At 47.0% G+C, this 11,520-nt stretch overlaps 1 protein-coding gene across 1 annotated transcript; it reads right to left on the bottom strand.

Moving 5' to 3' along the window:
- Window positions 1–1,525: 1,525 nt before the first annotated feature.
- Window positions 1,526–9,172, bottom strand: LOC119440544 (uncharacterized). The gene is made up of 8 exons (XM_049662963.1): window positions 9,165–9,172; window positions 8,460–8,612; window positions 7,285–7,444; window positions 5,804–5,877; window positions 5,210–5,288; window positions 4,776–4,832; window positions 1,914–1,985; window positions 1,526–1,540 (listed from the first exon to the last, which is right to left on the bottom strand). Exons 1-8 carry the CDS (start codon window positions 9,170–9,172, stop codon window positions 1,526–1,528), a joined length of 618 nt encoding a protein of 205 aa, XP_049518920.1.
- Between the last annotated feature and the right edge of the window lie 2,348 nt (window positions 9,173–11,520).

Below are 11,520 nucleotides of genomic sequence, written 5' to 3'. Positions count from 1 at the left end.
AAAAAAAAAATAAAAAAAAAGTTTCTGCAGGAATAATCGACCATGATTTTTCAATGTAAGCGAATAGCTTGAACGAACAAACGAACGAACAAGTGACCATTTTCCTTGCCGAGTCCAACTACTGACCGTCGACCGCCGACCACAGACAACCGGCCAACTCCGAAAACTGGCGAAAGCTATTCACTTTAAGCTGTATGCCCGTGAATCCTGGCTGGGTACATAGAGCCTCGAATTCAGAGTTGCCATCTACTGCAGTTTGTGTGACCTGCACAATGACCTATTCAGATAGAAGCGGCACAATTTGACCGAGCATCTAACCATAATTTACGTTGAACCCGTGCCCCACAAACGTTTGGCCGCGGCTGTTGGTCTAACACGCATGTTCCGTTAAAAAGCGCTGTCCCTTAAGCTATTCAGAATGTAATAAGAACGTTTAAAGCGCTCTTACCTTTGACAGATTCGTTCGCATATTCAAGGCGCCACGTGCGAGGGATTTTATGTAGCCTTCGACCATCTGCGAACGAGAGAAGCGATTTCCACATTTCTCACTTTGCTCGTTTACTTGAGCTAACTGATAATATATACCAGTGTCTCTTGCGCGCTTTCAACGAAAATTGGTACCCGCGGCCGTCGAAATTCCCGAGCTCCGGCATGCTCTTATCGAAATGAACCGCCGGTCAGGCGGGCACTACCCAACGACCGTTAACAGGTGAACTTGCATCCCGTAAAGCGGGAGTTAGTGTACACGTAGGGCTATGCTCTTGTTTTTAAAGTGAAGCTTTCTTTGCGACCTCTCCCGGACTTTCCTGACTGTGGCTGCTGGATGCTGCTGCTGTCTTGCGCCGAATAGCTCAGACTCGAAAAAAAAAAAAAAAAAAAGGAAACGCTCACCTACGTGCCCGATGGTGGGATGAAATAAAAAAAAAGATGTTCTCTCTCTCTCTCTCTCAGTACCGCAGCCCAACGAGCTAACCATTAGACCACATTCGCACGTATACTTCTACCAGGCAAACACCAATTAGCTCGTAGATTATCGCCGCGTGGGTCACATTGCGTTGCACAGGTTCGCGAGAGCACATGCACGCTCGCGAGTTTCATTCCTTTACGCCAAAGACGTAGGAATGAAATGGGCAAATTAATATAGCATTTCATTAACCGCTTCGCACGAAAGCTTCGCTCCGCATAAATTCCAAGTTCCGCAAATCCGAGTGGATCTGCGTAATTTTTTAAAGACATGCAAATGAAAATTTCATACGTAATAGTACAGGTACTTTTAGAGAAAGAGAGAGAGAGAGAGAGGGCGTGGGGGAAGAGACGCAGAAAGTTTGTAAAAAAAAAAATGAAAAGAAAAGAAGCGGCAGCAGGGGACTAAGAGAAGAATAAATTGTAGTGAACCTGTAGAGTGGCGCGACAAGCGAGGCAATCACACTCGCCATGTCATACCTCCTTAGAAAGTATTTATTTGGAAGTCACCATAGATGTCAATAAACCACACACTACACAGACGCAATCGAGAGATCATCTATTATAGGAGGAAGTTCTGGAAAGCGGCAAAAAAGAGAAAATGCGGAAAAACATCGTGTGGCAGGCTGTTCCAGTCGTGTATGCTGCGCGAAAAAAAAAAAAAAAAAAAAACATGCATGCTTAAAAACCTTAATCTAGAGGCATATTCGCGCACTTTTAAAGGGAGATTCTGTGCGTAGGAGACACATAACTCAGTTTTTTTTTCTTGACGTATATTTTTTGGGGGGGGGGGGGGGGGGGCGAGACAACTTCAAAAATAAAGGAAGGCCTAAACACTTTCTACTGATTGGACGCTTGCCAAGAAGAGGCGAGTACAAGGCGGCGTGGCACCATTTTCTTTTAATGGTTTGGTTCTCGTGTATAATAAGGTTTACGATCAGACCACTTACGTCGCCGACCTTATCCCAGAGTTTTTTCTTCATGTCGTCGTAGAATGTTCCGATTTCAGGAGGGCCGGTGGCCTGAAAACGCAGCAGGAGAAAGCGCGATGGTGAAGTAGTTCTTGGCAGCGTGTCGCGTTGATGAGTCAACTGACATGCAAAAGTGCACTGCAAACATGCACACAAGATTGGCAACAATGTAGACGACACGAAGAATAGGCTATGTCACTGAATGGTCTTTATATAGCACGTTTCTTATAGCTGCCAGACACCCATAGAAAAACATCAACTAGGTTCTTTGCAACCCCGTTTGACGTATTCATGAAGTCTAGAGTCTGACGAAATATCGGCTGGTCAGGAATAGCCGCGAACAAAAACAACGCGAACAGCCAACCAAGATCAAGAGATTATTTCAAAAGCTTGGCGTTTCAGTTCCCATACGGCATTCTTGTTCATTGAAGGAATATTTTTGTAAAAAAAGAACTACGTTCTGGCCCCAACATGGAAGTGTTCAAGCTTCCCGTGTGTCTGGGCCAACGCACGTGTCCTTGAAAGAGAAATGAGCCAGAAGAATAAGGGGAATACGAAAGGCTCAATTTTTTTTATTAGGTACAGCCATACGAAGTAACACACAATGGAGCAAGATAAAGCATAGAGGAAGATAACTGCTGTGTTTAATTGAAATGTAGAAGTAATAAGGTAAAGGGCAAATGAAAGTGGACGAAAAGATAAGCTGCCGCAGGTGGGGACAGAACCTGCATTCTCCGTATTACGCTTCAGGGGCTTTAACGATGATGTTACCATGGAGTATCCTCTCTTTCAGTTAAAAAATGGATACCAAGAGTAGGGAAGCGCAGACGAGGACGGCAGCAAACTAGGTGGAGTGATGAAGTTAGGAAATTTGCAGGCGCAAGTTGGAATCAGCTAGCGCAAGACAGGGGTAAAATGGAGATCGCAGGGAAAGGCCTTCGTCCTGCAGTGGACATAAATATAGGCTGATGATGATGGTGATCCTCTCGTCCACTTTCTCGGGGTGCTTGTGTATAGGTACAAGTTTAACCCGGGAGTGTTAGCCAGTGCCGCTCTCAGTCAAGGCGGCGGATGCGGAACATTATTTTAACTGCAGTCGTCACGTGGTACGTGGGTTAAGGAGCAAGTAACTGACCAATAAAGCCTCGTGTGCAACTTCGTGTCATGAAGGCTGCCAAATTCGAGAATTTTAAGTTAGCGCATTTATTTCGAGTCGCTACATATCCAGACAACTGCACAAAATTTAAATTGGAACGACGGAAATCTTAACCCGATGAAAGCTCGCACCCTACGCCATGTGCTCTACCGTTACATCGCGCCTCTTTCCGTTCCCTTTCATTGTGAACAAGAATAGCGTATGGGGGAAAACACACCAAGTTAAAAAATAATAATGTCTCCATCTTCGTCAGGGTATTTAGTTTATTTTTACTATTTGACTAAATTGTGGTGCGCCGTATGCAAAGGCAGTTTTCAAAGGGAACAGAAAGGAAAGAAAATCATCGGGCTAAACTTTTTCGCGCCCTGCTAGTAATGCACACGCGATTAGTTGATTAAAATTATGGCTTGTTAGAGCGTACATTCCATTTAACAAATATAAAATGAAACTGGGTAAAACGAAGTTATCGCAAGCTTCATCAGGCCATCGAGCCTATTGAACCGACATTTCTGCGTCTGCTTCGTCTTGTCGGGCATGACTTATGGATGGTGAACTCAGCGCAGAAGCACAAAGGAACAGGGACATGACTTCATTCGGCATGACTCCATTGGGTTTCAAACTTTCCGCCCTTTTACAGCGTAAGCTGTTATATGGGATCAATCCAATAGCCCGTTTCGGTTGGCGATGTTGTCCACCACCGCCGGCGTCCGTTGCAGCTATCGTCAGGAATGAAAGAAAAAAAGCAGTTCCCGCCGGGATCGAAGTAGTGCCCTTTGCGCGGGAGTCGCCTACTCTACCACTGCGCCCCACCAGCGCTTGCTAGCTGCTGCGGAAACATACCCTATACAGGCGTCCTAGCACGCGAGGAGTCACGTGATGTGAGATGCGCGCCACGTAGCGTCGATACGTGCACACTTTGCATTGCAGTTGCATATTATTGCACCAGGCGCACGCCATGTTGCAGTTACATCGCATCGTATACCACTTGTCACGCGGTGCGAGATGCGTGCCGCCTAGTGCTGATACGTGCAAACTTTGCATTGCGGTTGCGTCGTATTCCACCTGGTGTCGCGACATGTAGCAGTTGCATCGTAACGTATACCAAGTGTCAAGGGATGTGACATGTGCGCCGCGTAGTCTCGGTACCTGCGTTTATTCTTCGGTACACGTTATGGCGCCTCCCCGCAAGGTACGAACCGCTGCTGAAGAAGCGAATCGTAGAGCTACGCGCGCGGGTGTACAACCAAGTAACGTCGGGCTCAGCAGACCGCTGTGCAGAGCCGCAGCTCGCCGTTGACGCTGGACGGACAGTTCAGTTCGTTCTCGTGAAAACGACGCAAAGAGACGGTCTCCTATGGAGCGGCTCCTCCAGATTACGCTGCGACTGTTCTGCGTGTGCTGTGCAGGCCTGTGACTTTTTTGGGTCTGCTGTGGAACGCGTCGCGCAAGACACCAAGGCACCCGAAAAATATGCTCGTGCATAAATTGCATCTAATGAGCAAGCATAAGGCACAAGGCAAATCGCTTACATTCGTACGTACTATGATTCGGCCTTTATCTGTACGTTATATAGCGGTATATAGTTTTGGTATATCGGGTATACGCTATATAGGGTATATAGTTTTGCCGGGTATATTACACGCGCTTCAAGAGCTGTATTAGCTCCGATGGCTTATTTTACGTACCGGGAATATGAGGCGGGGATCGACGGTTATCGACAGCATCAGGTGGTGCAGATTATCCTGGTGAGAAAATGCGCAGATATAACCAGATATGTAAACAATGAAAAGGTGTCCGCGTAAATTGAATTAAACGCTTGTCTATTGCGCATACAAGTTCGCCGAACAAATTCTTCGAAGGCGAAACTATGCTATTTTCTTTGTCTATTTAATGTGGCTTTGTTTTCGTACGCCAGCTGGTACCAACACACGCTTGCTACCAGCAATGCTGCTGTCACAAATTGAGACAGGGTACTGAGAAGTAAGATGTTTCGAAGGTTAGAAATTACGGTCAGTATCGCGCATCATGCTTTCAGGTACTAACAGTAAATGAATACAGGGTAAAATCGTGGAACGGGGCGTAGGGTGAGGTTAGGAGGAGGTGTCGTTGGCCAACTCACCATGTATTCGCTGTACCCGTCAACGGCCAGCTTGTAGTCACCCCCTATGACGTCGAAAACTGTGCCTGTCCTGCATTTCCTGCGAAGCAAGTGCAAAACTTAACTTTGCAGCAGACAAACAGAGCGCACCAACCTTATTAGACAGTTTTAGACTAAGAAACGCAAGAGGCTGATGTTCCGCTTGCGTACGCAAGCCACTTGGATCCTTTGGTTCCAAGCTTGAGTCCTCTGGAGGCTTGGACTTTAGGTTATTGGCCGCTTGCGTCCCCTAATCTAAAGCGCTTTATTGACAAGCTTTACTGCACATGACGCATTTCACGAATACATAGCTTGATGACGAAGCCTGCGAAAACATAACTACGAGCCGTGTGCACTTTTTGACGCTACACGACAACGAGTCATGTAATTTTGACAACCTGGAGGTCATTAACGTGCATCTGAAGTTAAGTGCACTAGTGTTTTTGCATGTAGCCTCCACCGAAATGCGGCTGCCGCTTTCAGGATCGAACCCATCACCTCGAACTTAGTATAGCGCAACACTATAGCCACTATAAGCTTCATCGGTGGGTGTTAATGACTGTTTCATACACTCACTGTAAAGTGGTCCCTGCCAGAAAGCTGCCGAACCAGCGGCCTCTGGTATCCCTTGGCCAGAACATGTCGAAAGTCTGCAGAGGAAGAAGTCATAGACGTGGGGTTGCGGTTCGGCTTAAAGAAATAGAAGGAAATAAGCATAGTGTGTTTTCCTATGAACTGTAATCTCGAAAGGCCGTCGTTTTTTCATGTCACCCTGCTTGCCACAAGCAATCCGTCGTCTCATCTCTCGTGAAGCGGGCCACACGCATCTGCTCAAGTGACGACAAACTGCAGAACGAACTGAAGACAATTCGTCAGGAATTATCCAGGAACGGGTACCCAAAGAAGTTTATTAACAAAATGGAAGCTCGTGTCCTCCATCCCAAGCCGTCTCAAGGCAAGTCGTTCACAAAAGGCGCTGGCGTCCTATATGTGCCTGGCGTCAGTGAAGCCCTTAGCCACGTATTCTCATGATACCATCTTAGAATAGCACACATGCCATCCAACAAGCTGAGAAATCAGCTTGTTGTAAAGGATCGGCTCGAAAGCAAGAATTACCCCGGTGTTGTTTACAAGGTGCCATGCGCAGACTGCAGCTGCAGTTACATCGGCGAGACCGGCAAATTCACAAGAAGATTAAAGAAGCACCAAAGGGACGTCTCCAACAAGAAAAAAAGCATCGAACGCCCTTGCCGAACACGTCGATAATCGCAGTCACCGTATCGATTGGGAAAACGCTGCTATAATAGCTAAGGAAAAGAATCCCATGAAGTGACTTTTGTTAGAATATTTATTTATTCAAACTACGGACCACAGCATGAACAGGACTGATGGAAATCTGCCTGCCAACTACACCCGTTCTCTAAGTCACATTTTGGCATAAAAACGACTTGCGGCTCTTGCCCGTTTTTAGTGTGATCAAGGAACCCGTACGGGTCCCGAAACGTCTCTGTGTTATTTTCACCATTGACTTGGTCAGTGACTGCAATTTCCTCGTCAATGCTGGTGATGATAGTTTTCTGTACACAGAATATTTAGCCTAGCTATATACGATTTCGCCTAGACATATAAACCTTCGCTTTAATATGGTCACCTGGGTATTTTAACGTGCACATAAATCCGAGAACACGAGCGTTCTGGCTTTCCACTCCCCGATTGCCGGCAGCCGCGGTCGGTAATCGAACCTTTGACCTCGCGCTCAGCAGCAGTACGCCAAGGCCACGGAGCTACCACGGCGAGTCATTTGACGTTCCAGAAGTGTCATTCTCACGAGGGGGCTTAAATGACAACCGAGGCTCTCTTTCCTGCCCCCTTTATTTCATTCGCTAATAGTTGCCGTGAATGTGCGTAAGGTGATGTCACACACCACCTGTATCGCCTAAGTTATGGCGGTCTGTTGAATGCTTGCTCAGCAGCCTCACGAGTGCAAATTTTGGTCGCGCACGAATAAAGCATTAGTGACAGTGATCCCTAAAAAATGGGCGGGGAGATGGACTCACGTCGTCGAGCACCATGACGTCGACGATCTTGCCCGGCCAGGAGATGACGATGTTCTCGTACGGCCGGCAGGCGAAGTTGGTGATGCTGAGCGACACGAGCATGATGGTGTTGGTGACCAGCATGAGGGCCGCGCACACCGGGAACGAGAGGACGATGGCGCTGCACGAATGCGAAGGCACTCACCCACTGAGGACCGTAGGCAACATACACCTTCCCGAAACGCTTGGATTTAAAGTGGACGCAAGCATAAGCGAGAAACGCTTTGAGTATTGGTGGGGAAAAAAAAAAAACTGGAATATAGAAAAGTTTTGAGGAAGAGAAAAAAAAAGATTAGAGATATATATACAAAAATGCTAGGATGAAAAACATGCGTAGCATACTTGATTAACTCCAGCAGGCTAGGTGACTATGTGTCACCGCCCCGTTTCAAATGGGACGCCAATAAATCATCATCATCATCCCATTGGCCCAGTCGAGGATGGACGGAGCCGCCAAGCAAAGCCGTCGGGTGGCCAGAATTGCCACACGGTCCACACCCAGTTGTGCCACTATATATGTGCCGCGATTTTGTGGTGATACCATTTTGCGATGCCATTCCTTTCGTCACTTCTTCGCGCTTCGTCAGTGGTCAGAGCGACTCTCAGGCGCCTCCGCCCGTGCTATCGATGGGGCTGCCCGGCTGGCTGAGAGCGCTTGATGATAAAGAGTGGCATAGAATGGAGCGGAAGGCATCGTTACAAAGGTCACGGCCCCAAGGCGAGAAAACGTAACAGTTCTATTTCAATGCTACTCTTTCTCGCTCACATCTCCACTCCTCTCTTTTCATAGTTTCTCTATCCTTCCCTCCGTATACAATTTTGTGTTATTACTGTATTGTTGCTCATCTTGGAGCTGTTTATCTAGTTTACTCTTTTATTTTCCTTCTAATTCTTTTTTATCCCATAGAGTTTGGTTGTATTTGTTTTATATTTAAACATTTCTTGTTTTTGTTTCTCTATGCACCAGCACCCAGACCCCGGGTTGTTTTTGGGCACGCTAAATAAATTATTATTGTTGTTATTGTTGTTGTTGTGATGTGATGCGCACTGAGCAGCGTACGACGCTGACAGGTTTTACAAAACACTGCCGGAGAACTGATGCGCTAATGCTGCAGAGATCAGCTCGAGACACTCACAACAGCATGGCGGTGCCGGCGTAGTTGGAAGCGTCTGTTCTCTTGGTGGGCGGAATGTCCTCGTTGTAGTGGAACATGCCCATGACGAAGGCGCCGGTGTAGAGCAGAAAGAGGAACAAGAAGCTACCCAGCACCAGGAAGATGTACCAGTGGCTGCGGATGATGCAGCGCTATAGAGTCAGTATTCACCCTCACTTGAAGCTGACGTGGCTAGTCAGGTATAATACCCTTTAATAGGGCATTTAGGGTCATAGATTGAAGCTATAACTTTGCGTTTGGGTGAGGTTAGCTATAGCCTGTGCAAGCTGTCTCACCTGCGGCAGTGCAATAAGGCAAGAATATGTGCCCGAACATATTCTCACGAGCAATGGCGAAGACGAAGGCGTTGTAGTGGGGCTGGGTCAGAGGCTCTCCTGTCGGACTGATAACCTGCTGGAACCTGTGCGCTCTGTGCGGTCTTGACTAAACAAGCGCTAGCCGTTTACTGTCAAGTAAATACTCCCCATAACATCTTTCTGGTGGAGCATGGATTTACCTATATTTATTTTCATTTATCTTTCCGGTTGGTTTTTCCCGTTCCCATGCCAGCAGCGTGTGAACTGCTGCTTGCGGCACATTGAAGCTCTCACATAAAATCTCGTATGGCGCATGTGTCAATTATCGAAAATGGTCGGATGATGATACGAGATGAAATACAAAACGTACGGGTTCATACGAGATTATTGGATATGTGGCGTTTGACATCTTTTTTTTTCTTTTTAATAGAGAACGTGGCCCATTTTCCCGTTTGTTACGTCCATTTTATACCCGCTTTAACTGACCTCTTGTGTTGCAGTGTGCCGAGGACTCCTAGCTGGTCTGTCTTCACCAACGAGCCAGACAGGTTGACAAATGAGCGTAGACTCTGCGGGGGTTGAGGGGAGGAAGAATGGTCGTTGAGAGCAGTACGTCGAGAGGGGAACCAAAAATTGCGACATTGTCATCTCAGTGATGATCAACACGCGTCGCTTTCTGTTAGGACTACCTTTTCAGTGTCTGCAACGACGGCTTGACAGAACCTTGCTATGCGGTCCGAGCCATTCTTAGCAAATAGGCGACATTCTGAAATCAATCAATCAATCAATCAATCAATCAATCAATCAATCAATCAATCAATCAATCAATCAATCAATCAATCAATCGGCGCGACCTGCTACGATCACCCACCAAGTAGTATCCAGCACAATCAGTATGTATGCCATTTAAGTCACGGTACGTGTCTCCATATGGAGACGCAAGATGCTTTTGAATTTTCTGACTATAGTGATGACAAAAAAAAAAAAAGTCCTTGAACATGGCACTGAATATAAACGTAACCCTCTGGTAACCAAAAATAAAGTCATAAGTCACTTTAGTTTGGAGAGTACTAATGCAAAATAAAGGTAAAATAGGAGGTGCACTATCAGTTCTGACGAGGGTTTCCACGAGTATAGCTCTATATCATTGGCAGTTAATGCATGTTCTTTCTCGCCTCAGAAGGCCCTGAACTCAATAATAACCAGCGCATCTACTTGCTAACGAGTATCTCAGTTCTTTTCATGATGTAGCGCACCTCCTATACCCGGTTTATATTCGTAATCAATTATTTTTTTAAATTACGAGACTGGCCCGAAGTGAATCAAATATTAAATACAGGTCCCAGTTTGTTTCCTGCGAAGCTTTCACCATGTATCCAGTAAAGATATGTAAGTCTGGATGCCTGAAGAGCACTCAGTCATAATTTTGACTGAAGGAATAACAACACGGCCGCGTGTGATCGAAGATGCCTCACCGAAGAGTGAGTCGTTGTACGTCTTGCTCACGCTGGCGGCGATCAATTGAGCCATGGCGTCCTGCGCCTGCAGCGTAAAAACGCAAACACGTTAACGATGCCAAGCGAGTCGTTTACGACGATGGCACGCTTACAGCGGATAAGAGAAAACAGGCCTGCTCTTCTTGCCAGATGTGCCATTTTCGCAGAATTGGCCCAACACCTTTCAATAACTTCCGTTTCAATTTCAATAAATCCTCGTTGTAGCGCGGGGAGTGTAGGCGCGAGTTGTTGGGAACTTCATTGCGGAAACAAAGAGCAAGAACTTGGAGTACGCTCAAGTTTCGCCTTTAAGAGTGGAACGCGATAGCGCTATTGGACGCCGTTGACGCCGACATCGACACCGTATTTTCTGTGATACGGGGCCCGAACAAAATTTAGAAAGGCTCGGTTTTCAACATTCCCCTCAATGTTGCCTAGAACTAAAGTACAGCGAGACACCATCAGAATTGGAGGACGCTTAAGCTTCGCCTTTAAGAGTGGAACGCGATAGCATTCAAATATCCCCTCCTGCTTATCAGGATTTTTTGTCGTACATTCAAATTACAATCCGACGCTATCACGCCTGTAGGTTGTGGTTAAGTCGTACTTTACTATTTTTCTGACGGATTTTACTTTGAGAAATTCAATTTTTTTTTCACTAACGCCTCGCACCACGCGAAGGGCCCGCCCGGTCGGGGTGGTTCGGGATGATGCGGTTCGGCACGATTATTTCCGCCAGACGCTGGTGTTTACGCCGACACCGACGCCGACGCCGGATTTTCTGCGACACGGGGCCCTTAACGCTGTCGTGTTAAAACGCGACGCAACAAAGAGATGGAAGCTCTGCGTGCTCCCTAGTCCTACGGCTCAGTGCAACGCCGATTTTACAGCCAAAGGGCCGACCTATACGCTTAGTCTGCACGGCCTTCCGCGCGCGTGAGGACGTGCAGGAAACGTGTACATGTCGCACACAGGCGCACATATTTCGGTTTACACTGGGTCCGCACAAGCAGTCTAAACCGAGCTTTGTACAAATGTGTGCAACCAGTGCAGTTTTTCGCGCTTCCGCACGCGTGCGGAAGGTCGATGCGGATTGAGCGTAAATGAATAATTTAAGGGAAATCCCGGAACCGTTCTCGCTCGCGCGGCGGCGGGCTTACTGTTAAATGCCAAGAAACGGCCAGCAATGCCAACCCGCGTCGTAGTCCCAAATATCGGAGCTACAAAACG

The sequence above is a fragment of the Dermacentor silvarum genome, chromosome 2 (genome assembly GCF_013339745.2).
Source record: "Dermacentor silvarum isolate Dsil-2018 chromosome 2, BIME_Dsil_1.4, whole genome shotgun sequence".
Taxonomy (NCBI): Eukaryota; Metazoa; Arthropoda; class Arachnida; order Ixodida; family Ixodidae; genus Dermacentor; species Dermacentor silvarum.
Note: the sequence above shows the minus strand (reverse complement) of the source record. Positions and strands in the feature narration are given on the sequence as shown.